This window comes from Mauremys reevesii, linkage group 6 (assembly GCF_016161935.1).
Source record: "Mauremys reevesii isolate NIE-2019 linkage group 6, ASM1616193v1, whole genome shotgun sequence".
NCBI lineage: Eukaryota > Metazoa > Chordata > Testudines > Geoemydidae > Mauremys > Mauremys reevesii.
In genome coordinates this window covers 15,898,583-15,924,790 of record NC_052628.1, presented here as the reverse complement: position 1 = coordinate 15,924,790, position 26,208 = coordinate 15,898,583, and the positions used below count along the sequence as shown (strand labels likewise).

At 43.9% G+C, this 26,208-nt stretch overlaps 1 protein-coding gene across 7 annotated transcripts in view; it reads right to left on the bottom strand.

The window, feature by feature from the left end:
- Positions 1–951: 951 nt before the first annotated feature.
- The window catches only part of MAPK4 (mitogen-activated protein kinase 4), a 145,511-nt gene continuing 120,254 nt past the window's right edge, over positions 952–26,208 (bottom strand). For 6 of the 7 annotated variants that reach the window (XM_039545839.1, XM_039545835.1, XM_039545833.1 and 3 more), the window contains 3 exons: positions 15,109–15,270; positions 10,523–10,724; positions 952–4,884 (listed from right to left, as the gene is read on the bottom strand). In XM_039545839.1, coding sequence (XP_039401773.1) covers positions 4,197–4,884; positions 10,523–10,724; positions 15,109–15,270 — 1,052 coding nt within the window. In that variant the 3' untranslated portion in view covers positions 952–4,196. Of the gene's footprint in view, positions 4,885–10,522; positions 10,725–15,108; positions 15,271–26,208 lie in introns of those variants that run through there. The other variant, XM_039545840.1, reaches the window with a different exon arrangement.

Below are 26,208 nucleotides of genomic sequence, written 5' to 3'. Positions count from 1 at the left end.
GATTGTCAGCATCCATTCTGGAGGTAAGGACCTGATGAACAACCATTCTTTAGCTGGGTAGCGAGTTATCCTCCTACAGTGAAAAGTATTTTTTTCTAAAGATTTCAGATATTCCCTGCAACTTTTGGATACAGAAGGCTGTAATGTACAGGAGATCAGAACTGAGTTAGGCCACAGGTTTTGGCTGTTGGACATCCAGGGAGTAGCGATGCTACTTATTCTTTTAAATAAAAAACTAAATGTTGTTCACAAAATGATTTTCACCATAAATATCATAGATGTAGAAGTAATTTATAAATTATAAAGTCTATGTCATCCAGTCGGGGGACTGAACCAATACCATGTGATTTAAGTGGCCAATCACACATTATGAATCATTAATAATGGTGATGCTTATTGTGCCAATAACCCATATCATAAAATGCATGCACTAAAATGATTCAAACAATTATGAAAGGAGCATAGTTGTGAATAGAAAAAAGGTCTAGAATAGTCAGATAAACTATTCTTCCAAATAGGTCACTTTGCCATGGGTCTGACTATTAAGCTGATACATTGTATTCTATTGCAACAACTGCTCTATGGAACACAAAATAACCTAAGTGCAAATGTCTGTGAATCAGAACAACTCTGACCTCTTTCATTAGACTAAGTAGCATGAATGACCAAGAAAACCCCAGCAAATAAAAAGTCAGAAGCACCAATGATAATATCAAGAGCGGGATGAATGTCACAGCTCAGTGACATTAAACTATGGATGAAACGCAACCTTAACTAAAACGAGAAGTTTGGTTAGATCCTATCCAGTAGAAAATAACCAAGTTGCCTCCTTATAAAACTTCAAGAAGTATTCATGATAATTTACTGAATGAATTTAGAACCAAGTTCTGTTTTCAATGATATCTCACTCCGTATCACAAAAAGAAAAATGACGGAACATTGTCAAGCAGGGAAGAATCAGACCTTAAATTTTATTATAGTTACATACATGAGAAAAAACCTGGTGTGTCATTGGCTGAAACAATTATGTGACAAGTTAGAGACATTTCCATTGTTTACCTCCTTACAGGTCGATAATACTGACATTTGGAACAATGTTAACTGGTCAGATCACAAATCAAAATGGAAAATCCTGAGTAGCTGCAATGAGTTCCATGAAAATCTATTATTTACTTCTTTGAGGCTTCTATTTCTGACCCTCAAACTTCACCTCCCCATTAAAATGCTAGTTCCAAAGGAAAAACTGATAAACTTTTGACATTCATCACCACAGTGAAAAGAGTCCCAGATATTTCTGATGAAGACATTCAGATTGTATGTAGCAACAAATATAAAATGGCTTCTTGTTTCAGTGAACTTGAAGATTTATTGTCCCTCGGGGAAAATACTGACATTGTTTGATCAATATTAACTTCTCAGGTCAGTAAATATGGAGGTTTAACAGAACTGAAGTAAATATTTGCTTGTTCTATCAATATACAGTGTTGAGTCGCTTCCCACACTACTTGTTTGATCCTACAATCTTACTCGCTCTGTTGTGTCCCAAAAGTTTTCCTCTCATTTGGGCCTCCAGCTGCAAGGTTTGTGCATCTCCTGCTAGATACTGGGCACACTCAACTCCTGACTTCAGTGGCAAGGACTGAACCCAGGCAGGGTTTATATTCACACATATTATATACTCTTTCCTGGCGGCTAAGGAGGTGGGATATGGATACCACAAATGTTGTGGTGCTATGAATAATGTTTCAGGACCGCATGGCTTGCTGAAGGGTATACTAATAAACTGCACAAGGGTGACAAGTCATACGCTCACCGGGCCAAATTCACCTGGCATAAACAGGAGCAGCTCGACTGGAGACACATCCACTGTCTCAGTCTGAATTTGGCTCATCATGAGTAAATGCGCTGAGCTTCCGTTGAGGTATATAAATAATTTTTTACACACTTTAAGTGATCTCTTCCTGTCCCTCCCTTATTTGTCCTTCCAGGACAATGGGCTGACATTTAAAAGTAGGACACCCAAACGTTCAACTCCAAGAACCAGGACATACCCTTCTCGCTGCTGGACGTTTGAGTGGTCACTTTCTTTGCATTCCAGGTTCCTTTTACCTCCGAACTAGGTTTCCCCTGCCCCACAATCTGTTCAGCTGGCAGCCTGAACTGGGCTACTAAGCAACTGGAGTAACAATATTTAAAGCAGCTTAAGTACAGTAAATTCTTAACAGTAAGAACAAGCAAGTTATTCAGCTCTTAAACACCTAGCACAAGTTGTCATAAAGCTGAACCTGTCCCTAAATCCTGATTCCACCAATACTAGAAATGTTGGTTAGTAATATTAAATTCTGCATTAGTTAGTCTTTCATCCAATCCTCATAAGATTTTCCTTCACATCTCACAATATTTAATAGATCATTTTTCAAAAGGGTAAAAATAATTTGTAATGTGACAGTAGTGACATATGAACCTTCAGTAGTTTATCTTTTCACAAATAAAAGTAATGCTGTCATGCTGGAAAACAAAATGGCAGGATGACAAGAATAATACATATATTTTTTAAAACACTTACTATTTACATGTTTTCCATTTTTTAAAATTTGATGTGGCTGATTAAATATACGTATATAACATTTATTCAATATACAAATTCTAGTTAGCTGATTAGTTATTAAGGTGCTCAGAAGTGTGGATGAAAACAGAACCTACAATAGATCAGTTGTGGTTATACTTATTTACAAAGTAGCGTTGTTTTTCTACTGACTTAGTTACCGTCCAAGGAAGCTGAAAGCAAAGGGCCTTGGAAAGATCTGAATATTTCTTCATATCTGAAGTGTATATACTTCATATATACACACTGTATATATACATATATATAGTGTAAGAATCTAATGCCACCAGTAAGGGGATCACCTTTCCTTGCTGGTCGGTCCCTGTTGTGCAGCCTGCACAGAGGACCACCTCCAACAGCCAAACCATTGGTTTAAGTGACCACTTGAACGCATCTTGAAAGTTTCCAGTACGATTTTGTTCAAATTTTAGCCAAAGACCACCAATTTCTGTTAGAAAAATGATACAACAATACTTAGCACTTATATAGTACTGTGGCTATTCAAAGCACTGTACAAGCTTTGGCTAATTTACCTGCCCAACATCTATTTGAGCAAGGTATTATACCTATTTTGCAGATGGGAAATTTGTAATGGAGACATTAAGTGATTTGCTTAAGGCTACATAGCAAGTAAGTGGAAGAGCCAAGAGCATAACTCAGTACTCCCAAATTTCCAATTCTCTCCTCTCTTGCAGACCACACTGCCAGTATTTGCTGGTCCTTTCAGCAGTTGCTTAAGACAGGTTTCGCTGCATTATGTTTTTTTCATTCATCCACCCATAGTTATGGTGCTGGATCTTCTAAAAATGGCAGACTTCAGATCCACATCTAGACTGCAGAAGGAAAGACTTGTTTATGTGAGGAACCAGATTAGAAGAATGTGCTTATTAGTGAAAATTCTCTCTCCCAATGAGACAAACAAAATGACCCATACACTGTGGGTCAAATTCTTTCCCCATTAATATTGCAGCCTCATTTTCTGTCCCGATGGCCAAATTCTGCCCTTAGTTACATTCTTCCAACCCCTATTTCCTGATTAAAGGCAAAATTTGGTCAAAGGTGTATATAGGACTAATTACTGAAAGAGATGCCCTTACATTACTCCTTTCTGTATAGACAATACTCAGATGAGTTCATCAAAGAAGCTCTCTGGTTCAACGTGTTTTGAACCTGTCAAACCAGGGGAGTGTCTGACCATAATGAAGGGACTCCCCTTCATCCTTATTCCTTTAAGATATTATATATAAAAAAGGAAGTTGATTCAACTTCTGTTTGTAAACTTGTACAGTCATCTCTCCATTGTACATTGAAGTACCAAATAGGTCCCAGAAGTTACAAGGCAAGATTGTTAAGGCAGCATAAGAAACTCAATATTTCATTCACACCTCTTGATTCCTTTAAGTGTATTTCTAAGGCATCAAAAGGGGTTCCTGGTTTGTGCTCACCTTTTAATAAAAAGGCATTCATTATACCGTAAGAAACTGACATGTTCAATGACAGATCAAACCTTAATTACTGTTCACCGTAGGGTAATTGATGCATTATCAAAGACTTACAAAGAGATTAGCAGTGAATATCAGACATTGTTTCTTTACCACCTCTCTTTCTGAAACACCTCTGTTTGTACAATCTCATTAGGGTGTTCTGAAATACAAGCCCCATTGATATCATTGAGCTTATTGTCTGGGAGATCCTCGGGTTTCGTGCAAAGTTTCAGCGCCCTGGAGATGAAGACATCCAAGTCAAACTGAGGGTCTGTTTCACTGTTTACATCCTTGGATTCTTTACGATGATGGTGAGGAGAAGAGAGCAGACTCTGTTCTTGAAGCTCTGGAAGAGGACTAGGGCATTCAAGCCCCGACTGTGTGCTCTTTACCCATTGAGCTATCTCTAGAAAGAGGTTGGATGGTTCTTCTTCCAGTGATAACTCTGCAGTGGGTGCTATAGTTGCTGTTTTCCAGTGCGACAAGTCTAAGATAAGTTTGGGCTCTGAGTAATGATGGGGTTTATTGTCTCTCCAGAGCAGTTTGTCCAAGTAAGAAGGTGACCCCACTTTGTAATCACATGATTTCCCATAATCAGCATCAAACATTCGATCCATTGAGGAATGCGATTGCTCCAAGAATCTCTCTGAGCTGCTTTGAGAATATTTGCGTGGATCAACTTGTGCTTCTTCAGCAATGGAGTCGGATCCTGCACGTGGGTCCCGTTGTACCTCATCTATATCATGGTATTTGTCATGTCGCCACTCCAAATCAGAAGAGAGACTTACTTGATACCTGGGAAAGACATTCTGCGATTAGATGAACAATTGTTGGCTTTGTTTGTAAGTAGGAGTAGTGTTTAAATAGATGTTCCCACTACTGCTGCGGCATTTACCTTTCCTATGCTAAAGTACCTTTTATCCAAAAATTTCAGGGGTCCAGATCCTCAAAGATATTTAGGCATCTAACTCCCATTGATTGCAATGTGTTTTACAAAGTGGAATTAATTATACCTTCAAAAGCTATTGTGAAATAAATACATTTTACGTATGTGTTAAAGGCAGAGGGTTTAAGTGATTTGCCCAAGGTTATACATGCAAACAGGGGCAAAGATGGGAATAGAAACTAGTAGACCAAACATCCAGTAATTCATCTGACCACTAGACATATTCTCTCTCCCTAGAACATTAGACTCTTGGGCCAAAATTAGTGAGCTTTGGGGATCTACCTAGAAACACCTTAAAAAGACTTGTTTTTCAGAGGGCAGGTGTACTTTCTGAAAATCAGATTCCTTTAAGGTGTCCCCTGTTGGGCCCAAATATCACTAATGACTTTTTAAAATCTTGCCTTGTGTTCTGAAATATTCTTCCCTATACCAAAGATCTCCAGGCAACTAGGAGAACAGTCAAGGCCACTGCTTTAATGTGTCATACCAGAATAAAAGCAAAACTTGATTTGATTTTTCAAACTGACCCAATGATGAGGATCACTGATATGATGCTAGTATATGCAGGTTTCATACTGATGATTAGATTAGTGAATTTGTTTTCTTACTTTTGCTTAGTTTAGCTTGTGCTTGTTGATTGCTTTCACCTGCTGCAGTTGAAATAAAAATTGAAAAAATGGATTTATTATTTTATTTTTTGTGAAAATTTTGAAATAGTGTGAGATGGAGACTTGATGCCCAACCTGATATGACACCTCCTGGGATGAGGAGTGGGGATGGAGTGAGCAGCTGGAGTCTGAGTTAGGTCTCTGGCTCACTCTGTTCTGTGTTTCTCTGTGCCAAACTGTTTGCCAGTTAGTGTTTTTTTTTTTTTTGACACCTGTTCACTGGTTCACTGGGAAGACAACCCAACATCCAAATTCATTTCACATCCTCATACTCTACTGTAGAGTAGGGCGTTCTTAGCCACTATCCACCTGCTGTGGATTTGAATGTGCAGCCTGGATTTCAAAGGTTCCATGGAGCAGCAAAAAAAAACTCTGAGACACCCCCAGCCCCCAAGGAGAAGGGAGTAAAAAAAAAACATACACACATTTACGTTCTCACACCTCCTCACAATTCATAGCCTCTGTCATTAAAAGTCATCATTTGCCAAGAATTGCCACAAAGTAGTAGCTGATATACTGCAGTTATTTCCTACTCAATGTATATTGAGAACCTGCAGTGTCTCGGATAGCACTGCGTGGAAACTCTAGGCAAAGGTTGACCTTTTAATGGCAACTTTTAAATTACACGGTTACTAACTAAAAATCACTGATGTATTAAAAGACCAGCTTCCTGGGCACAATAAAACTATCATCCTGATGCGTCACTTATCCATATTTTTAAAACAAATACATCTTATTTATTTTTCTTCGACAGTCTAAAGCATTGTAAGTCAAAACTAGCAGCATTTTTTAAACAGCAGAAACAATGAAAGAGGGTATGAATCAGCTGCTGTCTCATAAGCAAATGCCTTTTTTAGAAAAGATGACATTTCAAAAGATCCTTGTAATTCATTCAATTGTCTTGTTCATCTCATCTACTTTTATTTCCCTCAAGACAGGAATGGAAGGGAAATTATGTCTCGGGAGGAAATCACATCAGTGATGGCTTACAAGTCTGAGCCCCACTTAGATAGCTTTCAGAGTTTCAAAATATAAAAGTGTTAATAATAGCCAAAGGATTGAGACATCATTGGCCTTGACAAACTTTTACTCCGGGAGAAAGAGTGTCTATGAAACTCCATGAAGAGATCATTAATCTTTGAGACACTCAGCAGCTTAGCAGCACTACTTTGCAAAGCTGCAGTCACTGTATCAGGAACTGCTAATGGAAGGCCTACAGACCCTGGTCGTCGGCGGACGGGATCAAACGTGGGGCCTCTGGAGTTTAGTGCCTGAGCCTCTACTGCATGAGCTAAAAGCCAACTGGCTGTTAGCTAAGGCTGTAGAGCAAACTCATTTTATCTCTCTCTCTAAGTGGTCTCAGTGCCACTAGATGGGACAGAACACCACACCCAACAGGGTTGTGGGTTACACAAGGTGAATCTTCTCCAAGCTGTAGGGTTCCTCCTTGGAAATACAGGCTGTATACAGAATATCCAATAGGGACAGAGTTTCACAACTTGTTGGTTCAAAGAAAATATGTTGGCGGATATCTAGAGAAACAGAAAGATGCTCAGCAGCAGAATTGTTTAAACATGGTTATTGCTGGCAGGGTTCTGACCTTTGTCAACAGGGTTGATTTGTCTGAGAACCATGTCAGAACCGTGACAAAGCTATGCTAATGACTGCCTAGGAGGATCATCTGCAGGCATGGTTCTCAGAATGAAATATCCCTCACCTTATGGTTAGAAGAAGCCCCGCTCAAACCGTGTTAGCTATAACTATGTTAAAATATAATGAAGAAATAAAATAATGTAAAACACAGACCATAATCCCATTCCCAACGTGGCTATGACAATGCTGAGTGCACTTATCAGCCGAAAGCTGAGATGATAAAGTTATAATTGTACACTACAAACAGAATAGATACTTTCACTATGCAGGTCAAAAGATCTAAGTTATTTTGCATATTATTATGATGTCTTCGTAGTTTGTATGGTTTTCCAAACAGCGACTGATTCACCTGAACAATCTACATTAAAATGGGATGGCAGCAGCTATCTTAAGTCTGTGTGTTCTGCAGGAAAGTAACTGATAAAGATGATTTTGTGGCTGATGGGCATTCATAAATTTATGGATTACAAGCCTAGGAGAGACCATTGCAACATCTAGTCTGACCCTCTGCATAACACAGGCCAGTGGACTTACCTGAATTCATTTCTGTTTCATTAAAAGCATGTCTTTTAAAAAAAACATCCCATTTTGATTTAAAGATTTCCAGTGATGGAGAATCCACCACAACCCTTGGTAAATTGTTGCAGTGTTTCATTACATGCACGGTTAAAAATGTGCACCTTCATTTGTCTAGCTCAGCTCAAGCCATTCGATCTTTTATATCTTTTGGACTGAAGAGCTATTAGCAAATTTCTGTTGCCCATATAAGGAACTTACTGGCTGTGATTGAGTCACACATTAGCCTTGTCTTTGTTAAACTAGACAGATTGAGCTCCTGGAGTCTTTCACTATAAGGCAGGTTTTCTAACCCTCTAATCATTCCTGTGGCTCTTCTCTGAACTGTCTTCAATTTATCAACATCCTTCCTGAATTGTGGACACCAGAACTGGACACAGTATTCCAGTGCCAAATGCAGAGGTTAAATAACCTACTTGATATTCTCCTGTTTTTACATCCACGGATCACATTAGCCCTTTTGGCCACAGCATCGCAGTGGGAAATCATGTTCAGCAGATTGGCTACCATGACTCCCAGTCATTTTCAGAGTCACTGCTTTTCAGCACAGAGGCTCCCATACTATAAGTATGGCCTACATTCTTTATTCCTGGATGTAGCACTTTCAATTTGGCCACATTAAAACAAACAAGTGTTTGTTTGTGCCTAGATTACCAAGCAATCTGTAACACTGTGTATTAGTGGCCTGTCCTCTTTGTTATTTACCACTCACCCAGTTTTTGGGTCACCTGAAAATGTCACAAGTAATAATTTTGTTTTCTTCAATCTGATTGACTTTACCCTCAGCTGGCAGCATGGATGAGAATACAAGCTGCACGCCCGATTCCTTCACCTTTTCTCTGTAGCCACTGCTGATCTGCTCAGGCAGTATCATTAGCGCCCTTGTGGCTGAGCAGCATGGGGTAGTGCTCAGAAGGAGAGAGGAGATTTGGCAACCTTTCTGTGATGTCTGGATGTAGGCTCCAAGCAGGCAGCACACCTCCCGGGACATCATGTCAGGTCAGCAGCTGGATGCCTCCATCTATCTTATAGTATCCTATCTTAACCCTCCTTTCATTCTTTATTAATCCAGTCCCATATCAGTCATTCCCTTAGTTTGCCTTGGATTGACTTGCATCTGGTATGTTCTTAGAGAGCCTGTTTCTGTCTAGGGAAGTCATGGAAGCTCCTTCACTGGAGGTTTCCAGAAGGAGGCTGGATAGCCATCTGTCTCGGATGGTTCACACACAACAAACCCTGTATCTTGGCAGGGGGTTAGACTAGATGACCCTTTTAGCCTTATCGTTCTATGAGCCAATCATAAGAGCAGTGTAGGTCCTCTCTGCAACTGTGTGAAGTAAATAGATGTGTACAGATCATGTTTTGGAGCAATTAGACAAAATGGATATTTACATGCATTTACTGATCTGGACATACAAGCCAATAAGGCTGAAAGATCCTTGAAAGCTCCATAATCACAGAGGCAACCTGTTTTTTTTTAAGGAGATATCCCACCCAGCCACTCCTAGTGCCTCCAGAGTGCTAGATGGTGCTCAGTATCTGCTCCTTTCCAAGGAGTGGAGCGTGAAACTGAACTCTTTGGGAGTATGCCCAGTAAATCTCCTGCTGTGCTCAACGAGGGCAAGTTAATTGCCAGATGAAAAAAAGTCAAATGTATAGGGAAGGAGTTTTAATTGGCCACAGCTCTCCCTGGCAGGCAGCCCCATTCTAGGTGTGCTCTAAAGAGAGGAAATGTTCAGCCATCATCCATGTGCCCTTAATATACATGGTCCTCTGTGCTTTGGCAAATGATTTGGGAGACACCTTATTCCCAGGAACTTTTTTAGTTTCTTAAAACCATGGTCCCTATACTAGGCTCAGACCTCTCCACCCCTCCCTTCCACCCATCTGTGGCAACGAGGGAGGTTTCTCCTAGCCACAGAGCTACAGTAACTCAGTCAGACTCACAGCCCAGCCCTAGGAGGGGGGATGGAGTGTCCCAAACACGGTGAGATGCAAAGCACAGATGGGGAGAGCACCACATTTCATACCTGCAAAACTGGGGGCTTGTTGCCATTTTAGGAGTTCTGCAGCAAACCAGCCTTTCAGCTTCTCCATTGGCTAGGTCAGGCTACAACAGACCCAGGATCTGTGGCCTTATGCAGCTTGAAAGGTGGCAGATATAGTGTTCTTAATCAGACCTTTAATGGTCCCAAGGGGTACCAGAATGAGTATTATAGCATTTGGATCGAGAAATAGAAAATAGAGAAAAAGAGCCAAATTCTTCTCATTTAAACAGATGCAACTCAGCTAAAGTCAATGTAATTCCACTCATATAACTGAGAGCAGAATACAGCCCAGTAATTTACATGCACAGTGAAAACTTGGTCCCACTGGAAATCAATGACAAAACTCTCATTGACTTTAGTGGGACCAGATTTGAGTTAGAATGATCAGCTGCATAATAAAAGATCAGTGTCCTGCCTGGTTTTAAAGCATGTATTGCTGATTCGTATAACAATGGATCAGAGAAATTCCAAATGAAGTCAATGGGTTTTGCCTGAGTAAGGAATTCATGACTGCCTAGCCTGTTAAGCCATGGATACTGCACCTGTCCCAGTTGGACATCTGGCTCTGGTTGGCTTCCATCAGTAAAATATCATCAATCTCATCCTCAATCCGAAATGGATGCTGAGAAATTGGTTCATCTTCAGGGCAGGAGTATGGGCTCATGTAAGGATGCTGCAAACCCATCTCTGCAGTCAATCGATCCCTGGGGTTAAATGTCAGGATCTTCTCCAGAAAATCAATAGCTGTGTACCACAGAGAAACAGGTTCATTAATTCCCCAAAAGCAAAACTGATTTTATTAACAGAGAAACAGGCTCCTGAATCCATAGAGACCCATCTGTTTGATGTTCATCATCATTAAAATAAGAACAGAATTAAAGGTTACGGCCTATGTACATCTAACACAGAGGCATATTTGTTCTGGATGCTTATGTACTGATCTTACCCTTATTGGGAGTTATGGGCATGCATTGGAACGGGACTGTAGCCTACAGTTTTTAGTTCTTTTAACAAAACAGAGAATATGGCAGAGATAGAGCTACATCTCCAAGAGAGAATTGCAGAGTCAAGGCTTTGATCCAGCAGGCAGGTCCTTGTACCTGAGCACTAATCCAATTTAAGGATAAGGGGCTAAAATGTTATTGTGGAATACTAACGTCCCAGCCCAGCTCCCACAGAAATCAGTGGGACTCTTTATGGTTAATTCTATAAATCATTCAGTGTCTCAGAGTAGAGACATGGCTAATACTCTGAAATCTGCTTAATTTGGATGTGTGACCAGTACTTTCATGCTTTCAAATCCATTTTATGGACTCACCTCATAGCCGGAAACAGGGACAGCTGTAAACTGTTAAATGTTTATGTGCATTTGAGGTGGAAATAAATTAAAAGTTCTATTTTTAAAGTGCCTGGCGTAATCAAGACTATGAAATAATTCTGCCTATTAGCATTTAAATAATTCTATGTGCATAATTTTTTTTCAGAAAATACAGTACAGTGTGACGCTTTCAATGTACACAAACACATGTGATATAAGAGCAGCTATAGTGCAATTAAAGTGCATAAGAAATACTATTTAAACATTTATGATTTTTCTATCTGTTTATGCTTCCTTTGCATAGGGTATGTGAAAACATCAGCTCTTGTTGTTAAGGACATTTGGTTTACTGGGATGCTTCTCAGGCCATGGCCTTAAATTCAGATAATAAAAATAGAGGTGTGTGTTATTTTTTCTCTCAGATCATGTTTTTAACCCTAAATCCTGGAAATATTAACTTACTGTACCTGTAACAATGCCGGTAAATATCCCAATTCATCTGGAAAGAAACTGATCTGGGGGCTTCTTTGTGTGCTCACAAGAAGAGTTAACAGTTAATCACAAAGAGGAAGGAAGGGTGATACCTGTTATACCTGTGCATAAATATTAACCAGTACCTGGTTGTCTCTCACTGGATGATTTTACTGTTTGCATTAATTAATTATGACGGAATCAACAGTTTTATAAGGTCATTGGGTTGCGACAAGGATCATGGTGAAACAATTCACTCATAGTTCAAGTCATTTGGGCAAGAAAACTTCAGTAGATTATGTAAGCATGGCAAGTGACATTCCTTCCCACAAATCATCAGAGAGAATAAATCCCTTCAGTACTTAATGTTTGGAATCTGACTCAGACTTGAGATACTGAGGGCTGATGGGTATCACTGTTGATAAGGACCAATAATGGCCTATTCTAATTAAAAGTCACACTGATCTACATGCCCAGGTCTCTGTTTTGACTCTTTACCCACATACAAGCAATTTTTTCCTTGCAGATCTTATGTATGGAATGCCAGCCACACTGACAGCCCAGGATTCAGAGCAAAGAGAACAGAGAAAATACACTGCCACATGGCAGCAGGGCTGGCTCTGGCTTTCAAAGCAGAAAAAACAAAACCACAGCGGGGCCAGAGCGGCAAAGCAGGGTGGGGGTGGAGACAAAAAAACGGCGGGCTGGAATGGCAAAGGGGGAGGGGGGGAAACTGCAGCACAGCCGGAGCAGCAAAGCGGGGGAAAAAAAACAAAACAACAACATAAAACACGGTGGGGCTGGAGCGGTAAAGCTACAACGAGTCAGGAAAAAGATCTTGGCGTCATCGTGGATAGTTCTCTAAAGATGTCCACGCAGTGTACAGAGGCGGTCAAAAAAGCAAACAGGATGTTAGGAATCATTAAAAAGGGGATAGAAAATAAGACTGAGAATATATTATTGCCCTTATATAAATCCATGGTACACCCACATCTCGAATACTGTGTACAGATGTGGTCTCCTCACCTCAAAAAAGATATTCTAGCACTAGAAAAGGTTCAGAAAAGGGCAACTAAAATGATTAGGGGTTTAGAGAGGGTCCCATACGAGGAAAGATTAAAGAGGCTAGGACTCTTCAGCTTGGAAAAGAGAAGACTAAGGGGGGATATGATAGAGGTATATAAAATCATGAGTGATGTTGAGAAAGTGGATAAGGAAAAGTTATTTACTTATTCCCATAATACAAGGGGTCACCAAATGAAATTAATAGGCAGCAGGTTTAAAACAAATAAAAGGAAGTTCTTCTTCACGCAGCGCACAGTCAACTTGTGGAACTCCTTGCCTGAGGAGGTTGTGAAGGCTAGGACTATAACAATGTTTAAAAGGGGACTGGATAAATTCATGGTGGCTAAGTCCATAAATGGCTATTAGCTAGGATGTTTAAGGAATGGTGTCCCTAGCCTCTGTTCGTCAGAGGATGGAGATGGATGGCAGGAGAGAGATCACTTGATCATTGCCTGTTAGGTTCACTCCCTCAGGGGCACCTGGCATTGGCCACTGTTGGTAGACAGATACTGGGCTAGATGGACCTTTGGTCTGACCCGGTACGGCCGTTCTTATGTTCTTAAAGGAGGGGGTGGGGAACAGGGAGCTGGAGCGGCAAAGCAGGTGAAGAAAAAAAGAAAAGAAAAAGAAAACACGGTGCAGCCAGAGCGGCAAGGCAGGGTGGGGGGAACAAAAAAACAGTGCAGCTGGAATGGCAAAGCAGGGAAGAAAAAAAAACCCTGCAGCACAAACGCAGGGTGGGCTGCGGCATGGCCGGCAAAGCAGAGGAGAACAAAACAAAAACCCTACAACTCCTGTGCTGCAGGCGGGGAGAGAGAAGGGGGCAGCCAGGGCTTCAGGGGCGCTCACCACCTCGCTTGCTGCAGGCAGCAAAAAAAAGCGTCAGTGCCGCCCTAGGATTGGGCGGATGCCGCCCCCTAGAATCTGCCGCCCCAAGCACCAGCTTGCTCAGCTGGTGCCTGGAGCCGGCCCTGCATGGCAGCACCTGAGCAGGCTTGGCCAACCATGGATTTCAAATAAGAGCCTAGGGAGTTCCCTTCTTTTTCACCATGCAAGGGAACAGCACAAATACGAATGCAGAGCCCGTGACTTGGCATTCGGCAAGAGGCACAGAGGCAGCCTTGGCATCTGCTCCCTGCAATGCTCTTGAAATTGCCCTGCCACCCCTGACCAATTAAAAAGCTGCTGCAGAGTACCAGTGAGGCTCATTGCTTGCAGCACTCAGGCACAGAGACAGAAGTCAGTTTTACCTGGCCCCTTGACCACAGCAGGAAACGATTGTGCTGGAAGTGATTGAAGTGCTACCAGTCATTTCAGGTGGGAAAGTCTTGAAGGTAAATATACCTTCTGCCCCAATCCAACAACAACAACAACAAAAACAGCCAGGAGTTTGCAAAAAGTCCTGGCTTGGGATACTGTAGAGGGGTGTCAGGGATCTCAGATCTACATGGAAGAAAGGAATTATTCTCTCACTGTGCACATATGTATTTGTCCAAGAAGAAGGGAAACAAGAAAATTATCCCAACTTGGGGATAAATTCTGGGTCAATACATTAATAACAACTCCAGAACAGACACATGTGAATGCAGCCAAAACAGCGTTCACTGGGCTATAGAGGGCAACACGTCATACTTTGCTAGTGTTACACCTCTGAAAAGCAAGGTGCCCACTCTAACAGTACTGCACTGCTGCCTTGTAGCCAGACTATTAAGGAAAATGTCTCCTTTAGGACCTAACACACCTCTCCCTTCCCCCGAGCAGGAGTAGGGAGGAACCAAGTGATTTGGGCTGAGGCACAAAGGAAAGGTGAGAGAGTGCCAGTTCTGTGAGATGATCCCCATCTCCCTTGGGCTCTGGGAAGTCTCTGTGTGTGATCCACGAGGAGGTGGGGGAAGTGTGACATGATGCAGGCCAGCCGTCCTCCTCAGTATCATTGCCCACAAACCTGGAGCAATTTCCCAGCGTAATATGATCTGGGTAGCATTAACTTAAGACATTTCCCCATGTCCTGATGTGATTCCTTCCTTATGATGGGGCTGGGAGCCTAGTAGCCTGGGGGACACCTCAGGGCTTAGCTTCTGACGGGGTAGAAGGGGCAAGATGAATCATGGAGGGAATTCTTCTTGGAGAGAGCAAGTCTCCAGCAGCTCTCCAGTGGTGTTGTGTTTGAGCTTGGGGGATGGTTCCTCTTGTATAGGCCACTGTGGGAGATCTGGTCTTAAAATCAGGAGGATGAGAGAAACCTGATCAAAATGTGACTTAAAGCTACGGTACCTTCGCCGTTCACTTCCGAGAGCAGCTTGCGTAAAGGTTTCTTCACTTCCCAGGTGCTGTTGATGAAAGTTGGCATCACTTTGAGCAGCTCCTCTTTGTCCTCTTCATGGACAACGGGGATCGTCTCCAGAATGAGCTGCATCTGTTCCAGCTCATGGTTCCCTGTATGAGCAAACAACAGGCTGTCAGTGCCGGTGAGATTTTTTTTTCATCGTTGGGTGCCACTATGTTGTTGTGGTTTTGGTTTGGAGTTTCTGAAGACAGAGGATTTTTTCCACTTCTTTTTTTAACCTTAGGGAAATCAAGAATATAAAGTCTTGAATTCATTGAGTATTCCCCCCCTAAAAGTCTCCTTGTCAGATAAGAAATGCGGGAGGAGAGCTTTCACAGACCTTAGTTAAAGGGATTGGGATGTTGAACCTTTAACTAAAGCTTTCCTCCCAACGGCTTGTTTTTATTACCACTAATTCTAATCAGCTGGAATAAATATCCCTTCCCCATTCAGTTGCTGAGGTTTCACTTCCTTGATACTTGTGATGTTGTTACTGGCGAACTAATTGGGAGTTTCAGTCCGATGGCCCAGACTGAATGGACACAGAGATGGAATTTCGCCCTTAGAGATGGGAGCTCTCCAGGTCAGGGTTATAGCAACTAGTGGGCATTGCAAGAGAAGCTTACACTGCGACTGTCTGTGCTGTGTCTGTTAAATAGTTAAATAGAGGAGAACTTCACTCCCCTGACCCATTGACTCGGCACCTTCCATAAGCTCTGTATCCACTAAACAAAACAAGAGTGGTCAAACTTGGCTTTGGCACCTCCCTTTTGTTCTTAAAGAGGATGGGCCTATGACGCAGGCCAGGTGTACTCTGGAAAAGGCTGCCAGCAAACCCTACTAGTAGAGATGCAGTTTATATGGGCAAAAAAGTCCTTTTGCCAGTATAGCTTATATCAGAAATAAACGATACCAATAAAAGCACAGTAGTGCAGATATGTGTCTACGCTAGGGCTTCTGGACGACACAGAAACATCACACACACACAAAAATCACACCCCATATCACATTGCTATGCCAGCAAAAGTTACTAGTGTGGACCTGGCCTTAGGAAAATCCCTAGAGGAGGCAGCATAATGACCTGTGGGGTTTCACACTGGGATGCCTAGGGAGCCCACCCCCCCCCCGTGCTTCCTCTTTCTATGTGCAGGTTTGGAACTGGGGAGCAGGGCTGAGTTGTTTGGAAAAACTCCTGATTTAAAGCTTCAGTTCTGGAGATCGGTGGACAGGAAACTGATTCTTGATAAGAAATATGTATACGGGCAGTGTGACTTTACCCCGTGATTTACAAACACGGGGCCAGATTACTCAGTGCCCAGGCAGGACAAGAGGCAAGAAGCTCCAGCCCTTGTGCTCCCACACTGTACCTGCTGCAGTCCTGTGCTTCCCCAAGGGTAAGGACTGCTCCCTCCTCGCACCCCAGGTCACCCCAAAGAGTACGGTGAGTGCATGGGCTGAGGGGGCGGTTCCGGAGCTCTCGCAGTGACTCAGCTATGACATCAGGAGAGAAAGGAAATGAGGCTGGGCTGATTTTATACCCTGATGTAACCTCTATCACTGGCACACCGTATCTAGAGCAGAGCCCCGCAATGCCTCATAGAAACCAAGGCAGGGGCGAGGGGGAGACTGGTCCACACTACCAACCAGACAAGTGGCCTTTGCTGTCCCATTAGACTGTACCCAGTTGCCATGTTATGTCTCTGATTTGGCAGCCTTGCAGAATCTTTGCTAATTAAATGTCCCCCTTGCCTCATTTTAAATTCTCATGCAAAGGAACAAACGTACTCCTGACGCACTCCTTCACAGTGTGGCTAACTGTCAGCTGCAGGCTGGTAGCTGCTCAGAAACGAGCAATGAGAACGCCCGGTGAACCTATCGCTCTGCCTGAACTCCCCATCTGTCTTTTCCAGAAATCACTCAAACAGCCAGATATTAAAAAATCCTCTTAGCATTTGCAGACCTGGGCTTTTAGCCAACATTTTGGCCTCACGTGGGCTTTTTCAGGCCAGTGTTTTCCTGAGTACAGTTAAAGGTGACATCCTATGATTATTTATTTCTATAGCAGTAGCACTTAATAGCTGCAAGACACCAGGCACTGCCTAAGGTTAGGCTCCTAACTCCGTACTTAGGAACTTAAATAAAAGAGGCCCGAATTCCAAAGGTCCTCAGTGGGTTTTCTGGGTGCGCCGAAGGACACAGGCCTCTTATTTAAACAGATATACTGGACAAATCACACCCCCCACCAGGGAACAATCTGTTCCATTCAGCAGGGCACAGCTCGACTACATGATAGTTTAGAGTGGGCGATAAAGAATCAACTGAAACTCGGGCAGTGTCTTAGCCGCTACCGTGGGATTTCGGTAAGGCCGGGGGCCAACGCTCCTACTCTTGCAAAAAGTGCTGTGAAATCTTTAATGATCCTCTGCAATAGATGGGTGACCGCTACAGTATTACAATCTGAAGAATGTCTGGTTTACCTCCATGTGACTGTTCTCTTTACACTATCCCAGTGCTGGTGCATTATCTGAAATGACTAGCCCAGTCCACATATGACCACTATGACAGCTAGGATATTTGTCTCTGTGTTCCCCCATCTGTTATATCCATTTGTTGTCTCTTGTGTTATGCTTAGAGTATAAGCTCCTCTGAGCAGGGCCTATCTTTTTGTTGTGTGTTTGTACAGTGCCTAGCACAATGGTCTAGTACTGGTGTCCCCTAGACGCTAACACAATACAAATAATATTTAATAGGATAATGGTGGGGAAAAATCCAGTCACTATAAAATCACATTTTTGCTTTGTCCATGTTCACACTCCCTTTGTGTTCATTTCTCACAAACATTCAGTGCAGCAGAGTTTTCCTGGCATAAATGTTTGTGAAAGCGCATTTCAGAGGCCAAGAATATTCAGACACATCAGTGCCGTAACAAGGGCGAGGCGAGTGAGGCACTTGCCTCGGGCACACAAATCTGAGGGGGGCAGAAAAAGACGAATGAAGTTTTAATTAACAGGGAACAGGTGCTGGGCGCGGCAGCCCCGAGCACTCGGCTGGGCTGGGCCCCCCCGCTGACTGCACCCGAGGCCTCTTCAGGCCCTCCCCCGCTCCCCCCTCCAGTGCTGCTGCTCTTTGCCCCGTTGCAGGGGGGTCCCGCACTCCAGGTGACCGGCAAGTGCCACGGGGCGGAAACCTGAGCCCTGCGCCGCCCGGCTAGCACCATGGGCGAGCGCCACACAGATGGCTTCTCCTGCAGGTGGGACCCCTGTGGCCGGAGCGCTCCTCCCGGGGTGCCGCTCCCGGGGTTCCTGTCTACTGCCCCTGGCGCTGGCCCGGACCACAGCCTGGCAGTGAGAAGGGGTCCAATTCCTGCCCCCCTCAACTCGGCAGCTGAGTGCCGCCGTCTTCATCTGCCCAAGTCGGGGGCAGGTGTGGGGCTCGCCCAGCCAGGACCGGGGCCTCTCCCACCGGGCTGCCCTGGAAAGTGAAAATAGCAGCAGCCGGGGCTCCTATTCCTGCTGTGTAGGGAGGGGGCCGTGCAGGGTTGGGAGGCACAAGGGCCAGGAGCCCTCCAGCCTCTCCCCCAGAGCCTGGGGAGTTCAGGCCCCTCCAAGCAGGAGCCTAAGCGGGTGGCCTGAGGCTCCAGGGTCAAGCTGTCCCAGTCTGGGGTGGGGGGCCGGGCTTTGTGTCGCTGGCCACAAGGTGCCCCCCACATGTCCGGGCCCCTTTTCCAACAGCTAAGCCGCCCGGCTGCAGGCTGACAAGTGGTACGGGTGATGGATAGAGAGCGCCTCGGGTCTCCAACCTGATCTCCCAGGCAGGGTCTCCTTGGGACAGCGCCAGCCTCAGTCCGGCGAGGCAGAGGCCAGGCTGCCCCTCCTTGCCTTCACAGCGAGGGCACTGAGAGCCCCCGGGCAGAGCAGCCGGACCGCTGAGGTTGGTGGATCACACACGGGCAGAGCCCAGCCCTAAGTGCTTCAGATATGACACTTTTTCCGTTTTTTGTTTTTTTTTTACAAAGTAACTACTATGAAAGTATATGGAGGTGGCGGGTGCAATTTTATATTCTTGCCTCGGGCGCAAAAATAGCTAGTTACAGCTCTGATACACATGAAAGGGAATTTTCCGTGCATCAGTATTTGCTCTAGAAATACTTGAGCACTCATCCGAGCAGGGACCACAAACGCTATCATGTGACTTAGCTGACAATTCGCAGTAAAGCAACACAGCTGGAACAACAGAGAGAAGTGAACTGTTTTCAAACAATCAGCAATGTTCAAAAAAATGCCATCACATAACAAATTCAAAGGAACCAAGATTGGCTCATGATAGTCTGTGACCAGAAAAAGAGGCTGAATTTTTCAAACAAGTCTTCATTACAAATGACCTGGCTCTAGAGACAAACATTCAGATCTGGTTCCACCATTCCTTCGCAGATGAGCTCAACAATTGCAGTTTTCTAACGGCAATCTATCTAGCAATCTATCTATTAAGAGCAAATAAAGGCCAGTTTTGGTGCTTGGAGATTGGTGCTTGGAGACTGTACTAAAATATTCTTTTTCTTGAAGCATGCACCAGCTGATATAAGAAAAGATTGACACAGTGAGAATTTCTATAAAGAAAATTTACTCACTCAGCCCCGGTCTACTCTAAAGAGTTAGGTTGACAAAAGGCAGCTTACATCAATCTAACTCTCTAAGTGTCTACGCTAAAATGTAGTGATGTCACTCTAACACTACACTGACTTAATAACTTCACCTCCGCGAGAGGCATAGCGCTTAGGCCAATGTAGTTAGGTCAACACAGCGTCAGTGTAAACCAGGAATCGGCAACCTTTGGCACACGGCCCGTCAGGGAAATCCGCTGGCGGGCCGGGATGGTTTATTTACCTGCAGCATCCGCAGGTTCGGCCGATCACAGCTCCCACTGGCTGCGGTTCACCGTTCCAGGCCAATGGGGGCTGCGGGAAGTGGCAGCCAGCACATCTCTCAGCCCAGGCTGCTTCCCGCAACCCCCATTGGCCCGGAACGGTGAACCGCAGCCCGTGGGAGCTGTGATCGGCTGAACCTGCGGATGCTGCAGGTAAATAAACCATCCCGGCCCGCCAGCGGATTTCCCTGACGGGTCACGTGCCAAAGACTGCCGATCCCTGGTGTAGACACTGCATTGCTGACATTGACTGTTGCTGCCCACAGAGCCCCATACTGACAGTTAAATTGGTGCAAGCACTTCTGGGGAGAATGCACCCCGCCGATACAAGGAGCATAGTGTGGAGATGCAAAAGCGATTTAATTACTGCGGTGGCTGTAAGTTGACGTAATTTAGGCCGACTTAATTTTGTACTGTAGACTTGCCCTTAGACTACTCACCGCATAAAGTTAAGGACATGTGCAAAATTTTGCAGGATTAGGACCTAAATTAAATGGTTGCCATGCATCAATAGAACTGTCAAAGATACCTCTTTTAATACTGGTAAGTTTCTCCATTGCTTAAAATCCTGAGAGTTAGCAAAAGATGTATTTTTCCAGATATTACTAAATTTCCATTCAGGGGTGATTATCAATCAGTGGCAAGTAAATGGTGGAGGAGTTAGAATGGATCCAGAGTTCACTGTGTCATCAGCTCTTAATAGAGCAAGTCTGGGGCGAAGTCAATATTTTAACTGTTAATTCTATTCTTTATCGAATATTGAATTTGGATCAAGAGTTCCCATGATGGTTTTCACTTTCTTATGTGTACCGAGAAGCAGCACTGCATAAATACTGAGCTGCACTATCAGCCTTCTGTCTGCCTGAATCTCTGATTATAAACATCCCGTCACTAGTGCTAAGCCTATCAACTAAGATCAGCTGCATGTCTATAGCTGATCAAGAGGGGACTTTTGTACCACAAAGTTCCTTGACAGATGAATGATTTTTTTTCAACCTGCTTTGCCAGTAAACAGTGGGCTGCAGAGCTACAGCAAGAGTAACGAGCACTTATCTGTGAAATATTTACAGGCCAGCAGTTCTGAGCATGCTGCTAGCGATGGCCAAGCGAGATAGAGCAATCCAGCCCAGAATGTGGCTACTGCAGAAGAGTTTGCTGGAATCTCATCAGTGTGGTTCTAAATTATTCACACTGCTATCAAAGTCAAACTCACATCTACCTGCATTATTATTTTAGTAGCTGAAATTACCTGCCTTTATTAACCAGGGATGCTAGACAGAGACATCATTTACAGGGGGCAATCACCTCTCAGAGAAAGAACGTAAGGAACCCACGACAACAAACAACAGACACCATAATCGCCAGCTGAACTACCAAACTGCAGCCTCAGTGACAGAAAATAGGACTTGCAGCTCCAAAACAAACTGGCACCTTCCACTTCAGTCACAGGAGAAAGTCTATCAGTTACAGTAGCATCAGTGCTCACCCTGTGAGCAATCTAGAGGAAAACACAGGGTCAGATTCTGCTGTTACCCTGTGTAAATCCAGAGTAACTCCCACTCCCAGTCAGTGAAATCAGTGCAGATTTACAGCAGATTCTGGCCCACTGTCACAAACACTTAAACATGCCAGACAATCCATCTGGAAGAGGGCAATACACACTCAGTGCACATGGCGCCTGCCCCTTCTGTGGGTGCTTGGGGAAGGAGGGGACAGGGCCTGGCAGAATTATAATCCCTGGGTTTAGGGGAGAGCAGTGATTCTTCTGGACCTTCTTTGCAGGGGACGGGGCACACAGAGTGCGAAAGGGGCAGGGAGGAGGACCAGTGGGTAGATAGGACCATGCCTCCACCCCCAGGAACCAGCAGGTGCAGTGCAAATGGCATGCAGGTGGGAGGATACGCTGTGGCCTAGAAATGGGTATGGCAGTGGATGGGCTCCCTCTGTGTGCTGGGGAGTTCAAGGAGGTCTTTTTTCTCCCTAGTGTATAATACCTGCCACGGCTCTCCCTGGAGCAATGCATCATCATGTCCCCCCACCCCCAGCCCAGAGTTCTGCCTACTGGCCTGATATCGCCCTTATCCAGCATGTGACAATGGGTTTAAATGGACATTCCAAAAGGCAGTGATTAAATTAGTGCTGATGGTCATCATCCCCCCAGTACACACCATCAGTAGGGGCTCATATAAAGATATTTCAGATTTGGGGGTGAGAAGAGAAAGAAACAGCCTAATTTAAATGACAGAGAGACCTATTCTTAGGCCCTCCTGCAGCGCTCTGCTACAGTGATGCTCCCCTAATCTCCACCCAGCGGCTAATGAATACTTTCTCCTATAGAAAAGCCATGTTTGGGACATTTAGAGATTTGCATAGTGACTCCAGCTGAAGCTAAAGGAGAATAACAGGAAAGAAACGGTTTGTTGTTAGGCTAAATCCCTAAGTGGGATGCAAATTACAAGTCGTTAAAAATCAAAAGGTCTTAATGGTTATTCTTATTTCACCGCAGATCCGGCCCCTGATTGCTGAATGTGTTCAACATGAGGGAAAGGCATATATCCATCCACACAAAAACTGCTCACTGAAACCCAAAATAGCTAATGCTCTTAGGAAGACAGGTCTCTCGATCTGTTTATCCTGTATTTATACAACTGGTATGACAGTTGTGAGTGCATTAATTTATGAAAGACAAGAGAGGAACTAAAGATACTATATAAATATTGTTATCTAGAGTATTAGGAGTTGAACATCATGCCATATCTCTTTGGAAAGCTGACTTCCCCTTAGACTTGCAAACAGGTCTAGGATTTGGAGTCAGGACTTCAGCCTCGGGATAATTAAACTTTTCAAACGGATCCCTGCACTATGTTAAAAATGAGAGAAATGTGTCAGAGAAATTCCCCGTTGGCAGTGTTGTTGTAGCCGTGTTGGTCCCAGGATATTAGAGAGACAAGGTGGGTGAGGTAATATATTTTATTGAACAAACTTCTGCTGGTGAGAAAGACAAGAGCGCTTCTTCAGGTGTGTGTAAGGACTGTAGGCTCAAAGCTTGTCTCTCTCACCAATGGACATATATCTTATAAAAGATATTACCTCACCCACCATGTCTCTCTAATAGCCTAGGACAAACACAGCTATCACAAAAAAAACAGGAGTACTTGTGGCACCTTAAAGACTAACAAATTTATTGTAGCATGAGCTTTCGTGAGCTAAAGCTCACTTCTTCGGATACAACAGTGTGATATCAAAATCAGTCAATGTGACGCCTATGAATTGTTTAGGCTAAGCATCCCGAAATTGTCCAAACCAGCATTAAAAGCCACCACAGAGCTATCTTATTCTCCCCAATAACTAAGCTACCAAATTTAAATCGTTGGTTTGTTGCAAATTTCTATGACAGTGACTGACAGGTGAGCTGACTCCTAGCTTTAATTTTTATAAATATGTCAAAATCTAAGAACTTTGGTCTGCCAGGGGCCCATGGAAAACCGCAGGCCCTTTCCATACACCGTGCAGCTGGTCTCTTCTGCAATGGGGCATTTCTCCTTCACTAGAGACCCTGGGACTAATCTGCTCCCATTGAAATCAATGGTAAAATTCCCATCGATTTAGCTCTTTCTGTTACATGTATTTCAAACATCATAAAGCAGAAACGGATACATGCAATGTATCTTTGTGAACGCTAGGAGGAGTGCAGGGAAGGAGCTGAGAGGAGAAGAGAGGAGAACAGCAAGATTAAGGTTAGAATCCAAACGTTACGCAGCTTGTTTTGTTCTTCTATGCACACAGGGTTCTGGTCTTGTTTCCATTGACATCAGCAAGGCAGGAAGAACAATGCACAGAACACAAGCTTAAACAATTACTTCATTAAATAAACCACTTAGCCAAGGATGCATGTCATGATACATTACGTTAGGCATCGCAAGGTCTTTCCAAGTTCTTTTTCTTAATGTGCAAGCAAGTTTTTAGTCATGGAAGACATGCTGCGCTGTTAGTTTTGGGGTATGCAAGCTGATATGTGGAGTGAGCTGTGCAAGCAGCAGGAGAATTTACTGTCTGCACTGGGCTCTGATTGGAAGAGGGCTTTGGTGTTGGGCTGAGGTTCCTAGGAGAAGGAATTGCCCTGAATGCTCTTTGACCATCTCGTTTCAGGGCCGATGCACCTGTGTAAATAAAACAAGTTCTACTTGGCATATACCCAGAATCTTCTTCACTGATTTCTCCACCACTAGGAAGCCAACTTGCAAAGCCTGGGAAAGTCTGCTACGACTCAGGGGAGGGGCAATGCTGATGTGAGAATGGGGACCCTGGTGACAGGAGAAGAGACAATACAATAATATGCTTTCAGTCAGAATTGTTATTATTTGTATTACATCAGCATCTCAGGACCCCAACTAAGATCGGGACCACACTGTGCTAAGTCCTGTACAGACAGAGGATAAAAGCTAACTCCTGCCCCGAAGAGCTCACAATATCAATAGACAAGAGAGACAAGGTCTTGGGGAGAAAGGGATAGAACGTACAAGCAGAAAGAGCACTGGGATGATTTGCAAACAGCATGCTAGGTCCTTGATTTTTCTTGTTATTACTTTGTTTCTTTTTTTTTTAAAAAAAGAGGAGGCGGGTATTAGGTGAAAAGAGACAAGGAATGTAGAGGGGCATTACATTGGGTGTTACAAGAAGAAGGGGAGCACAGAGGGCATGTGAACTGAGCCAGAAGTAAAGAGTGGGTGAACGGTGAGTGAATCATCAGATGGCAAGGATGACCCTGAGCACCTGGGCAAGACCCACCAGCCAGACACCTGGGAAAGAATCCTCTGTAGTAACTCAGAGCCCTCCCCATCTAGTGCCCCATCTCCGGCCAATGGAGATATTTGCTACTAGCGTTCGCAGATGGACCACATGCCTGTGTAGGCAATCTCATCATACCAATCCCTCCATAAATCTACCAAGCTCAATCTTGAAGCCAGCTAGGTTTTTTGCCTCCACTGCTCCCCTTGGAAGGCTGTTCAGAACTTCACTCCTCTTTTGAGAGATAAGGAGGCGTTAGTACCCTTATACAAGGCACTGGTGAGACCTCATCTGGAATACTGTGTGCAGTTCTGGTCTCCCATGTTTAAGAAGGATGAATTCAAACTGGAATAGGTACAGAGAAGGGCTACTATGATGATCCAAGGAATGGAAAACCTGTCTTATGAAAGGAGACTCAAAGAGCTTGGCTTGTTTAGCCTAACCAAAAGAAGGCTGAGGGGAGATATGATTGTTCTCTATAAATATATCAGAGGGATAAATACCAGGGAGAGAGAGGAATTATTTAAGCTCAGTACCAATGTGGACACAAGAACAAATGGATATAAACTGGCCATCAGGAAGTTTAGACTTGAAATTAGAAGAAGGTTTCTAACCATTAGAGGAGTGAAGTTCTGGAACAGCCTTCCAAGGGGAGCAGTGGGGGCAAAAGACATATCTGGCTTCAAGACTAAGCTTGATAAGTTTATGGAGGGGATGGTATGATGGGATAGCCTAATTTTGGCAATTAATTGATCTTTCACTATTAGCGGTAAATATGCCCAATGGCCTGTGATGGGATGTTAGATGGGGTGGGATCTGAGTTACTACAGAGAATTCTTTCCTGGCTGTTTGGCTGGTGAGTCTTGCCCACATTCTCAGGGTTTAGCTGATCACCATATCTGGGGTCGGGAAGGAATTTTCTTCCAGGGCAGATTGGCAGAGGCCCTGAGGGTTTTTCACCTTCCTATGCAGTGTGGGGCATGGGTCACTTGCTGGAGGATTCTCTGCACCTTGAAGTCTTCAAATCACAATTTGAGGACTTCAATAGCTCAGACATAGGTTAGGGGTTTGATACAGGAGTGGGTGGGTGAGATTCTGTGGCCTGCGTTGTGCAGGAGGTCAGACTAGACGATCATAATGGTCCCTTCTGACCTTAAAGTCTATGATAGTTAGAAACCTTTGCCTGATTTCAAGCCTAAACTTGTTTATGGCCAGTTTATATCCATTTTTCTTGTGTCCACTTTGGTGCTTAATTTAAATAACTACTCTCCCTTCTGGGTATTTATCCCTCTGATATTTTTTATAGCGAGCAATCACATCTCCCCTCAGCCTTCTTT